General features: G+C 56.5%; 3 protein-coding genes across 3 annotated transcripts in view; 2 read left to right on the forward strand and 1 right to left on the reverse strand.

The window, feature by feature from the left end:
• PEX16 (peroxisomal biogenesis factor 16) overlaps positions 1-3371 on the forward strand; it is a gene marked incomplete at its 5' end in the record, with an annotated part of 5859 nt that extends 2488 nt beyond the window's left edge. The window contains 6 exons of the mRNA XM_010182439.1: positions 67-147; positions 594-746; positions 1089-1161; positions 1456-1575; positions 1784-1848; positions 2969-3371. Coding sequence (XP_010180741.1) covers positions 67-147; positions 594-746; positions 1089-1161; positions 1456-1575; positions 1784-1848; positions 2969-3027 — 551 coding nt within the window. The remainder of the gene's footprint in view (positions 1-66; positions 148-593; positions 747-1088; positions 1162-1455; positions 1576-1783; positions 1849-2968) is intronic.
• A 1331-nt stretch (positions 3372-4702) lies between these two features.
• On the forward strand, positions 4703-5305 carry LOC104539022 (chromosome unknown open reading frame, human C11orf94). Its single transcript, XM_010182440.1, has 3 exons — positions 4703-4770; positions 4995-5062; positions 5169-5305. Exons 1-3 carry the CDS (start codon positions 4703-4705, stop codon positions 5303-5305), a joined length of 273 nt encoding a protein of 90 aa, XP_010180742.1.
• An 802-nt stretch (positions 5306-6107) lies between these two features.
• MAPK8IP1 (mitogen-activated protein kinase 8 interacting protein 1) lies at positions 6108-11765 on the reverse strand. The gene is made up of 9 exons (XM_010182438.1): positions 11734-11765; positions 10637-11530; positions 9926-10001; positions 9294-9466; positions 8895-9004; positions 8642-8761; positions 7486-7556; positions 7033-7131; positions 6108-6613 (listed from the first exon to the last, which is right to left on the reverse strand). Exons 2-9 carry the CDS (start codon positions 11400-11402, stop codon positions 6541-6543), a joined length of 1488 nt encoding a protein of 495 aa, XP_010180740.1. The 5' UTR covers positions 11403-11530; positions 11734-11765; the 3' UTR covers positions 6108-6540.
• Between the last annotated feature and the right edge of the window lie 198 nt (positions 11766-11963).

The following is an 11963-nucleotide window of genomic DNA, read 5'->3' on the forward strand; positions in this document are numbered from 1 at the left end:
ACTGCCAGCTCTGGGGTGAGGTGTGTTCTTTTGGAGCCTGACTCCTGTGGCTATTGTCTCCTGCAGACATGGAACACAACTCCTCAGGGAAGGATCAGACCTATGTTGGCAAGCGTTCCAGCCGTGTTGTGCGCTCTCTCCAGAACAGTAAGTAGCTGAGCCTGTTTTCTGTCCTTGCCTGAGCTGTTTCTGCTTGTGCCCTTTATGTATGACCTGAGTGCGGACAGTAAAGAACAGAACCTTGTATTGGGGCATATCCTGCCAGTCACTGGACCCTGTGGGTGGGGAGATATCAAAGCGACAGGGATTCGGGCACATGCTGCAAGGCTAGCAGTTGTATTTTCCCAAGTGAGCTGTGTGACAAAGACAACCCTTCAGTGTGGTTATACTTTGAGGAGCAAAAGGAGCATCTTGTCTCTGTCCCCTCTGGAGGCAAACTCTGATGCTGGTCAGCAGCAGCAGCTGCTGTGTGCACAGATCTTTAAGCTTTCCCATTTCACACCTTCATGGCACAGAATGCAGCAGGTTGGTGGTGCAGGGAAGTACGGTAGGAAGGTTTTACTTGTCTTAGTGACCTGATCTGCTTGTTTCAGCCCCATCCCTGCAGTCCCGGCACTGGGGGTCCCCCCAGCAGAGGGAGGAGTCACAGAGCCGAAGAGCTGAGGAGATGAACCAGCCTCCCACCCCACTGGGTCTTCAAGAAACCATCGCAGAGTCCATCTACATTACCCGCCCTCTGCTCCACTGTATCCTGCCCTGCCTGCGTGCCTAACCCCGGGCGCCGGCAGAGGGTGCTGCAGGCACAGCCCTGGTGCAGGGCAGTGCTGTGCCAGGCTTCTCCCTGCCAGTGCTCTGCTTGGGCAGGGACCTGGGGACTCCTCCCTTCTGTTACACCTTGACAGGGAGCCTCAGCCGCTGGAGTTGTGGGCGCAAGTTCTCCAGCCCCTTCCCTCGGCCGCCCCAGCACTGCTTTAGAATGTGTTCTCCTGCACTTGGCACAGCTTTGCTGGTACCCAGGGGATCGCTTGTCTGTGTGCCTCTTGTTAGGCATCTCTGGTTCTTTCCATTCCTTGACTGTGTGTTCCTAGTACTGAGTTTAGGAGTGTGGGGCCAGAGATCGTGGAAACCCTGGCTCCTGTCAGCAGTCCTGGACATCTCGAGGTCAGTCTGAGGAAGAGTCTTTGCGGGTGCTTGAGGTTGGTGGTGGCTGGACACACTTCCCCCTGTTCCCCAATTCCGAGCAGACCCTACTTAGAGAAAGATGCAGAGGGGCTGGTGTTTAGCTGTGAGATTGACTCATTTAGGTATCTTCTGCAACACTTAGAGTGCTCTCTGTTCTGAGCTGGTGCAGGCTGCTCTGCATGGAGCTGAGAATAGAGGGCACTTAGAAACCCACTTTCTTCTCCCTGCTGTCTGCTGTTGCCGTGAGCTAGCTCTCTGCCCTTTTCCTTCCAGTCTGAGCTTGCTGAGTGATCTCAAAGACCTGAACAAGCGAGAGCGAGCGGAGCTGAGGCGACGAACCATCCTGCTGCTGTACTACCTGCTGAGATCTCCTTTCTATGACCGATACTCAGAGTAAGGGGCCCCTGCTGGGCTTTTGCTGAAAAGTTCCCTTTTAACAGAAATAGCGTCAGGGGACTGGGTGAGTAGATCTGGAGAGGTCTGGGTCCTGTGACCAGGTTAATCTGAGCCCTTGCGTAACAGCTGCCATTGCCGTTTGTGCATTCAATAGCTGGGGCAGGAGGTGTCCCACTGGACTCATTCATACTCTTTCCATTCCTAGGGGCAGGATCCTCCTCCTCCTGCGCTTGTTGGCAGATTATGTGCCTGGAGTTGGCTTTGTCACACGTAAGTGAGCCCCACTGCTATATCCCCATTTCTGTTGGGTGGAGAAAAATCAGAGGAGTTGGGCAGAATATCTGTCAATTCATTTCCAACCTGAGGAAGGACTTGGGAAGTCTCTAGAATGGTTAGCATCAGCACACCCTGTGTTGATCCTTGTGTTCTAAGCTGGAACAAGAAAGGATTAATTGCTTCCTGGCTCAACCACAGTAGTAAATTTTCGTATGCCTTCCCAGACTGCAGAGCTCAGTCTCTGTCACCTGGACCTGTTCTCCTGCGCTCCCTTTCTGCACCTCAGCCTGCACCAGAGCCCTGCTTTGCAACCCTGTTTCTGAACTCTCTTCCTCGATCCCCAGTCTGCAGTGCAGACACAAGGGGTAAACAGGTGCCGAGAGGTATTGACCCAGGCAGGAACCAAGCGTAAACCAAAGGGCTGATCCAGGTCTGTCTTCTAGTCCTTCACCAGAGGATCCCATTATTATGGGCCAGGATTCTACCTCCTCTTCCCTGCTGATGTGAACCCTTTTGTGGACTGATTCATGGCAGTGATGTGGCATTAGATCAGCCTGGCATTGTGGGATTGCCCTTTCTTTGGGGAGGTCACAAAGCTGGTTGGCTCAGGAGCTGCTTCCTTCACTTAGTGATTTCAGAGGGACTTTGGAGCCTGCATTAAGCCATGTGCTACATAAGCATTTCCACTCTGCAGCAGTTGCTGGTGTCTGCACCTGCTTGTTACTGCTGAGTTGTCTTCCCTGTGCCACAGCAGCATCCTCCTGACTCATTGCGTGCGGGTTTTCCCCTTGCACATCGGAGACCCCGCTTCCCACTGAAGCTTGGAGGTGTCAGCTCTGAGGGAGTGGTGTCTCATGCCATGGCTACGCTGACCATGGCTCACACCCCGCTTGGTCCTGCTCTGATCTCTGGCACCACATCCCAAAGTTGTCTCCCATCTTGGCAAAAGTAACTGTTCTATTCTTGGGTTCCTTTGAGTTGTATAACTGGAGATTTGGGATTGTTGGGTACCATGACTAGAAGGAGGGATATACTCCATATACCTTGCTTCAAATTCTTGCCTTTCCACATGTGTGATACCTCTGTTTGTTTATTGTTGTTTTTTTTTTCCCAGGGCCACTGATGGATTACTTGCCTGCTTGGCAGAAAATATATTTCTATAACTGGGGCTGATGAAAAGAAGATAACTGTTCTCTGCTAAGATCATGGCTGGACATTTCTAAGGAGGGCAAGCAGGCTGGGGGAGGGATGTTGATAATGTCTAATTTTCAGTTAAACCATCAATGAGAAGCTCCTGTTCTGCAGGGTGGGGAGGGGGGGGGTGTCTGTAATTTTTTTAACAGATCTAGCTGTGTGATGGACGTTACATGCATGGAGAGGCCCTGGCCACCTCTTTATTTGGACCATTCTGTGACTGCAGTGATGGTGATGGGAACACTTTTTTTAAGCTCTTGGTTTTCCTCCTTTTGTACAGCTGCACTATAATAAAGCCAGGCAGCGAAGTGGCTTTTTGGAGAGCGTTGTCTCCCATGTCATGGCGCTGAGGTTGACCTGCGGCCTGCTTGTGTTGGCCGTGCCTGGCCGATGTGCTTGGAGAGGACTTGTCCGTCAAATAATCAGAATGATGTCAAATAAATGGAAAGATGATTAATAGAAAGAACTGAGCTGAAGGACCTTTTCCTCTTTGCATGGGATCCCCTTGTATCTGGTTGCTAGCACATACTTCTATCAGAAAGACCAGCTTTTGCAGTTGCCGACCCTGGGAGATGCTGTCCCACAGACGCCTTTTGCTCTGAACTGTCAGGCAGTGCCCCGCATGTTGCTCAGCTGATGGCTGCAACCCCTCTAACTCTGGGTGCCTGGTTCAGTCCCCAGCTTCCTGCGGTTCCCCTGGGGATACAGAGAGCTGCAGTTTGCAGGCTGCTTTCCTAGCACCTAATACGTGCTAAAAGGGTTGGCAGAATGGCTGCCAGACAGTGCTTGGGGCCTCGGCCAAGGACAGAAAGCAGGAGGAAGGAAGAGATTAATTCAGCAACTACTGCTGTGCTACACTTCATGAAGGGCCAGGAGAGGCCTGCTCTGCTAACTGGGGGACAGTTGAGGCAGCAATCTGCTCACTGAGCTGCTGTGGAGGCTCCTTTGGCCAAGACAAACAAGCAGCCAGCTGGTGACACTGGATTGCCCCCGAGGCAGCTGCCAGCCCTGAGCAGAGCTTGGGAGCTGGAACCTGCCAGGTGCATTGGCCTCAAGTGGGGGACGCGAGCATTCCTACAACTGTCATTGAGGGACTTGGGCTGCAGGGGTCACAGCCACCTTCCCTCAGCACCTGAAAGAGGGGATGAAGCCCCACACACCCACCTAATGGGCCACCACAGTTGGGGACCACGGGGCTTTGGTAGCCTGTGGGGTCTGCGTTGCCGTTTCAGCAACGTCCTGCAATGCGACAATGTGGAAAAGCCACGAGCAAGGGACTGTGCTGCCTTTGTCTGGGCTTTTAGCAGAGCAAGATGCTGAAGACTGCAAAGTCTGGAAAGTGTTTGAAGGGATTTACTCCTGAGGACAGGGAGGTACTGAGATGAAGGGGTTTGCTTTTGGAGGGGTTGAAGGGGAGGCAAAGGGTGGTGGTGAGGGACATCATGAGAGGAACATGCACCAGTGCAGGGAGGGCTGTGGTCAGCTCTCAGGGACTGGGCAAGACCAGGCAGCCCAAGACCAGAAGCCTATAGTGGGAGGGGTATGCAGCAGCTCCTGGGGGTTGCCCTGCCTCCTGCCCAACCCAGCTGGTGTCCCAGGGCCACCAGAACGGCTCTTCTGTGACCTCACAGTGAAGCTGGCATCAGAACGCAAGATGCGGTTCTGGCTCCTGCTGCTTGCCCTGCTGCTGGGGGCTGCCCTCCCGCGGCCCTTGCCCCAGAGGTAATGGTGTTTCCCTTCTTCTCCTCCTCCTGTCTCCCCCAGTAGCTGTAGAGGTACCTCAGGGCTCCTGGCCCAGGCATGGGCTGGCACTTGTGGCACCAGGCCCTCGAGAGCTGGCCAGGCTGGGTGAAGATAAGCAGCACATGAGAGCTCTTGTGCCAGGGTGGGCGAGCACTGTAGGGTCTTGGCTCACTCCTGCCCCTGGTTTTCCTCCACAGTGTCAGCTACTCAATCCCTGAGGACTTCTCTGCTCCTCTGGAGCTTCCACAGCAGCACTTCGGCCTGGTGGATGGTACAGTGCTCTCCTCATCCCCTTCCAAACCCCCCTTTCCATGCACTCAACCCTCCACGTGGGTGGTTGTCCTCAACCCAGGGCTGAGCCCATCCTCTCCCCACAGATTATGGCATCAAACCCAAGCAACCTCGCCTCAGGACCCAGGTGGCCCAGGTGCGGCCTGCGGAGCTGCGCAAGGCTGGCAAAAGCAAGCGTGATGAGCTTGACCTGCTGGAGTACTACGATGATGGCCACATGTGAGCCTCAGGCACCTCCCCCCGCCCTCTGCTGCTGCAAGACAGGTAGGTGTGGGGTGTAGGAATGGGTGGGGGAAGGTTGTGTGAGGGTATGCCCTGCTTTGGGTGGGGACTGAAGCAGATGCCTTCAGCGATTGTAACTGGAGCTCTTGAGCCAAACCCAGCTCTTCTTGGGGTCCCAAGGGAAGGAACAAGCCCAGGAAACTAGGGCCCAAACCCGCTGTGGTGGGACACAAAACACCACAGCAGCCCCGCTCCATGAACCATCATATTTAATAGTTGTTGCCATCACAGCAGATCCAGCTGAAGCACAGAGACCGCTGGCTGCAGGGACCAGGAGAGCTCTTCTACCTCCCCAGTGCTTTGCATGGCTCCCTGCAGGCTTTAGCCCTTCCCTGCCCCTCTTCTGGCAGGCACCCAGCTCTGGGCAGGAGCTGAGCCCCACTGCCCTTGGAGGGAGTCCAGCCCTGCCCTTGCCTCTGCCACCTACAGCTGGGGAAGAGGGGGAAAGGGGCAGAGAAAGGCTCCTCTCCTGAGGTGTAGTTACTGCAGGGAGGTATTGGCGGGGGGGAGGGCAGTATCTTTCTCTCTCTTCAGGGCATGGATAGAAGAGGGGAGGGATGGGGACAGGGGCAGAGGTGAGCTGTCTCAGCTCATCCTGGCACTGGCTCGGGCAGAAGAGAAATTGGGGCTCCCTCTGTCATCCCTGCCCAGCAGCCTTGTCCCCAGGGCCTTGCAGGGAGGTGATGCCTGCCCAAGGCAAGCCCATCTCCCCAGCAGGAGCCAAACACGTGGATCTTGTTTGCTGTAGCTGGTGTGTCTTCATACTGCGAGAGTCCGACTCTGCCACTGCATTAAAAGTCACCCCAGAGGGATGTGACGAGAAGCTGGGCCATGGTCACAAGGAGATGCTGTCACCCCAGCCTGCAGCAGGAAAGGGCCCGAGCACGCTGCTGTCCACCCCTCCACCACTCACAGACAGGACACCCAGTGGGTGCTTCTCCAATAGAATAAACTAAGAGTATTTTGAACAATAAACACAATTTGTCCAGCCCTCCCCCCTCCCGTCCCCCCAGCCCAAGGAAGGGGAGTCACGAAAAGAGGCGGTGCTCCATGCCCCGGGGAGCCCTGCCCCGGGCCCGCTCCTCCTCCAGGCTCAAAGCAGCTCTTGTCCATGCACGACACGGGGAAGGGGCGAGACTGCAGCCCTGGCTGTGCAGGAGGTGCCTGTGCCAGACCCTACTCCAGGTAGATGTCCTCCGTGGGGCACGTGTACTCCACATACTCCTTGTAGAATTGCTGAAAAGCCCTCCTGCAACACAGCACCGGGCAAAGCTGAGCAGCGTCCTCCCTGTGAGCCCCACTTCCTTTCTCGGCCTTGCTCCTTACTCTGTGGCCAGTTTGACCCTTCAGCCCCCCCAGTCCCTGGGCCCTCCTACGTTAGCACCCAGAGCTGCCGTCAGAGCTGCAGGGTCTCCATCCGTGCTCTGATCACCTGCACAGCACAGGACTTTCAGCCATATGCCTGCAAAGCCTTGCTACTGGGACTCATTCCAGTGCTGTCAGGAATATGCTGCCCATAGCCCTGTCAGCCTCTCACTTGAGGGAAAAGTTGCCAGCCTGGGGCCAGGTCCAAGGCCCACACATGTGGGGAGATGGCAGGATTCAGCCTGGCTGCCTCATTCCTCCTGCCCTTCGGGAGCAAACCTTCCCTGCCCAGCCAGGACTCACCCTACAGACTCCGCCAGTGGCTTCGTGGACTCCTCGGAGACGAAGACATGACAGGCAAATCTGTGGTCAGCTGGGTGCTTGGTGATGAACCCAAAATATCTGAAGGCAGAGACAGTGGGTGTGACTGGACCAGCAGACAAGCAGGCACAGGTAACCCAGCATCACCAAGGTGTACCCACCCTTGAGCACAGGGGTTTGGGACCTGCACCCCTCCCCAGTCCCAGTGGCCATGAGTTGCCATGGCCCATGCCCAGAGCTGGGATTTAATACCCATCCGGAGGCTGCTTTTGCATGAAGCTGCAGTGCAGGGAATCCCTCAGGACCAAGGCGCTGGGAAGCCTCCCCTTCCTTTCCCAGCCCCAGTTGTGCTGCCCTGAGGGAGCAGGAAGACAGCAAGGCCTCCATGATGAGCTGCTGGTGTTGAGAGCCACCCTGCATCTCCCCAGTACTCACTTGTTGTTCTTTGGATGGTACCCACAAAAGGAAATGTTCTTCAGCTGGAAGAAATGGCTACACTTGTTTACCTGGGGGAGAGAGAGATGAACAGTCAAAGCTTTCCTCACCACCACTCTGCAGGGCAGCCCATCTCTGATCCCTGGAAATACACACTTGGACTGAGCAGTGACATGAATTGGAGCCTGATCCTGGGCTGCTACCAGCACCTGCATGCAGGCTGCTCTCCCAGGCAGCCCTGCTGGCTCCCACCCCAGGTGCCTCTACCTCCAGCAGCTCCTGTGGGGTTTCCCTGGAGACCCTGGGTTAGGCTGAACTCAGGCTGGAGTCAGTGCTGCTGCTTGGCCAACACACACACAGCCTTTCTCCCTCACCTAAGAGGCTCTCAGAAACACCAGCAGATAGAAGGTGGATGGATAACTTAGAACTACATCAGTCATTCAAGCCTGGGTATTCAAAAGGTCCTAGCCAGAAATGAGAACGTATAAATAAGAGCAACTAAGTTGATGGCATCCTCTAGATACAGGCAAGACGTGTAGAAACCCCAGCCCAGCTCTCTGACACAGCACTCAGAGCCATGAACTACTCCTATCCCTCAGCTGCAGGGGATGTTTCTGACAGCTTGCTGCAAAGCCCTCACTTGCCTCTGCCCAGCATCTTGCCATGCTTCGCTAGGCTACTTATGTATAACACTAATCAGCAACCTGCCCGAGCCAGCTAAAGAGATTACAGGGCAGATCTGGAGGACACCACTCAAAATAGCAGCAGAAAGGTTTAGGAGCAGCTGACAGATTACCGGTACAGCTCAGTTCACAGCATCCCAACACAGCAATGCACTTGGCAGCTGTGAGGCCATCAGCCTGCAGTATGGCCCAAAGCTTGGATTCTATGAAGCATAGGGAACCCTGATGGTGGGCCTACAAAACTGCTGATGGTGTTTCTCATACCCCCAGATGTGGACTGGAGACCCTCAATTTCCATATGCAAACATGACCTGTAGCGCAGGGAAACTGCTGATGGTGTTTCTCACACCCCCAGATGTGGACTGGAGACCCTCAGTTTCCATATGCAAACATGACCTGTAGCGCAGGGAGCACGAGCCAGCTCAGAGCAGCAGTTGTGGAAGGGATGAGATGAGTGGGGAGTGGGCTATTACCTTGCTGTGCTCCTTAGAATCGTCAGCTTTCACTGCAATCTTCACCCCACGCACGCTGATCTCCAGGACGCAGCTGGAGGGTGGGTTAAAGTGCACAGTGAGGCGGCGTGTGGTGGCAATCTGGAGAAGACAGAGAGACAATGCCATGGGACTCGTGAGCAGTGATGATGGCTCATTCCTTCCCCACCGAGGCTCTGCCCTGCTTCCAGGAGGAGCAAGCGCTCCTGCTCCCAGGGGTGGGGTGGGACACTACCTTCTGCATGGCCGCGCACAGCACATCGTTGCCCTTATGATAGGGAACTTGCACCGAGCCAAGGAACTTCACCCGAAACTGGTCTACCCAGTCACTGCTCTTGGCCAGAGCTGGAAGAGAGAACATGTGGTGGGAATCATCTCTGATGACCAGGAACGTGGGCTGGAATCCACCTCCCAGCTCCATATTCCCACCCCTGCATGTTTCCCTGCCTGGAGAAGGCTTCCCGCAGTGCCAGGTACCAGCTTCCAGCATCGCACCAGAAGCTGCCCATCGTTCCCTGCCAGATGCCCAGCTTGGTCCTCCCTCCATCCCCCTGCTCAGCACCAGGCTCTGCTCAGTAGAGAGGAGCTGGATTCAAGAGAGGACATCAGCAGGCTGCACACAGAGGCTTGGTACCTGATACATGGTCTGGGTCCTTGGTGACTTCAATAGCATAGTAGGCAGGAAAAATGCCCCGGTCACCCGTTCGCATGTTGTAGGCCTCATACCAATAATCTTCTGCCTGCACCTCCACCAGCAAAGGATCATCCACCTCCAGCTCCAGCTCATCCGCATGGCGAGGCACAAACCTGGGAAGAGAGGCACTAGCACCTGGCCGGCCTGCAGCACTAGTGGCCTTCTTACCAAAATGCTGCTGGGGCAGGGGGCAACACAGAACCCACCACCGGCCCAGGCAGGCAGTGCCCTGGCAGGTGTAATTAGCCATGGGGACCTGAGACACTAAATAAAGCATCAGATCAGGTTTAGGCTCAAAAGGCGGCAGCATCCTGGCATCTAAGGCAAGGGTATCCCTACTGCACCAGTCATGATGCTCCCCAGAGGTCTCAGCTGCCCTCACAGGTCTTGCCCCTGCAGCAGCCTGGGCAGATGTTGCTCCTGGGCAGGGCATGAACTATGGGCAGTGGTTTGATCCCCAGGGCTTCCCACGCAGGAAACACTGGGGCTTGGGCTGGCCCCACTGCAGCAGGGGGGCAGCACTGGCTTTCCCCTGTGAGCAGCTGGGACACCGCTCGCGCCTGCAAGCTCACCTAAAGACAGCGCGGTGGGTCTGCTCCTGCTCCTCCCCGTTGATCATGCAGGAGAACAACCCGAAGGACTCAGCACCTGGGGACAAAGGCAGAGGTGGACATCTCAGCATTTAGGGGTCAGCACCACAGCCAAGGGAAAGACATGGGCTGGGCAGCCAGCGGGGTGGCTTAACTGAGACAAAGCCACACAGTGCCATGGGAAAGGAAGGCACAGCTAGAGCAGCCACACTGGTGCCCAGTGGTTCCTGCTGGAACCCCGACCTCCCTGTACCAACCCACACAGCTGTGACAGCTGGTGTCACCGGCACCGTGGGACCAGCCGCACCACGGGAAGCCCTGCCTGCTGGGGCATGCCATCAGCCCTGGTACTCCTCCAGGCTTGGGGAGGAGGGTGGCACTCCAGGAGGGATGGTGTCCCCCTGTGACACCACTCAGCCTCCCCCTCAGCGTGGCCATGTGTCAGGCTAGCCAAAAAAGTAGCCTGAAGCACCTCCAGCCACCCCTCTTGCAGCTCACAAGGCTCTTCCAAACCCCTTGATGCCTCCCCCAGCCATCAGGGACAAAGCCACAGGCTACAGCAAGCAGAGCTGGGGCTCATGTCTGCTGGTGGTTTTCCATCTCCTGAGTGTGCCCTCAGTCTTGTACCAGGGATTGGCAGGGCTCCCAGGGCAGCAGCCACCAGCCCACTTCCCCCCAGCACCCAGCACTCACTGGAGGAGCGTGCCCGGCCACTCATGAAGACGTTGAGGAACTTCTTGGAGAAGTGGATGTCCGCCTCAGGGGTGGAGTCCTCGGAGAGGCAGACCGAGTCACGCTTCAGTGCATCCTCCTCGTACTCCTCGCCAATGGCTGACTCGTAGGGTGAGGAGACACAGTTGTCGTAGACGGTGGCCGAGTCACTCTCATCGCTGTAGCCCGAGTAGCACTGCTTGAGGCTGACCAACTCCAGCTGCACGTTCTCGTCCACCACCAGTGTGTACTTGACCGAGTCGTAGGAGAGGGCGCTGGTGTCCGAACTCACTGAGGCTCTCTGAAGGTTGTGTCCTGGCCGGGAGACAACGCTCCCACCACCGCAGGAGGCCCTGGGCACGTTCATCTTGTCGGGAGAGGACATGTAGTCCAGCACCTCATCCTCCTCGCTGATGGAGGGGTTGGTTTTCCCTGCCAGGGCCGAATAGCCAGAGGTGTCGATGTCAGAGCTGATGGACATGCGGTTCTCGCTGGACTGAGACAGGAATGGCTTGTCAGTCTCCAGGGGGTCCGAGTTCTTCTGCACGGGCGTCAGGTAGATCTCTTCTGTGGCCTCCAGCCTCACGTCCGTCTGGTAGCGGATGCGGTCCCGGTGGGCCTCGGGGCCCCTCGTTGTCACCACCACCACGCTGGCACCCCCCACCACGCTGGCACCGTGTGGTGGGGGCCGGCTGGTGGCCTGGTGCTTCTCAGGTGGCCGGGATGAGGCGACGCAGGCGGGTGCCATCTGGGTGGCTGCTGTGCGTCGGCACGGGCTCTCCGTGGATGTGCCCCGGTCTTTGGTGGATGTTGTGCTGTTTTGGTGATTGACCTCATCACTCAGGCAAACGTGGTCGTGGGGAGGGGTCTGCTCACCTGGAGGGGGAGGAAAGCATCGTTGACAGCCCCAGAGAGGATGATGCTCCCTGCCAGGGAGGGTGGCTAGGGATGCTGCCCAGACTCAACATGGACTTGCACCCTGCATCCATGTTTTCCCCAACCTCCTGTTCTGGCACCATTTGCCCCAGGCTCCTGAGAGCCACAGAAAAGTGCCCCTGGCTAATAGCCCAAGAACTCACCCGTTTTCAGAGGGGATGATGACCGGGACACCCGCTCCTGCCAACTGTGCTTTTTCCCCAGAGAGTTGTTATTCAGAGTGTCCTGAGAAGAACAAAGCTGCTTTGTAGCCTAAACAGTAAACAGCGCGTGGCACGGCGGTGGCAGCCATCCCTCCCCGGGTCCGCAGCGCCTCGCTTGGCTGCCCCCTTGCCTGGACATGGCTGGGGGGCCCAGTGCTCCAGCCATAAAA

Source organism: Mesitornis unicolor, unplaced genomic scaffold, assembly GCF_000695765.1.
Source record: "Mesitornis unicolor isolate BGI_N332 unplaced genomic scaffold, ASM69576v1 scaffold22694, whole genome shotgun sequence".
NCBI lineage: Eukaryota > Metazoa > Chordata > Aves > Mesitornithiformes > Mesitornithidae > Mesitornis > Mesitornis unicolor.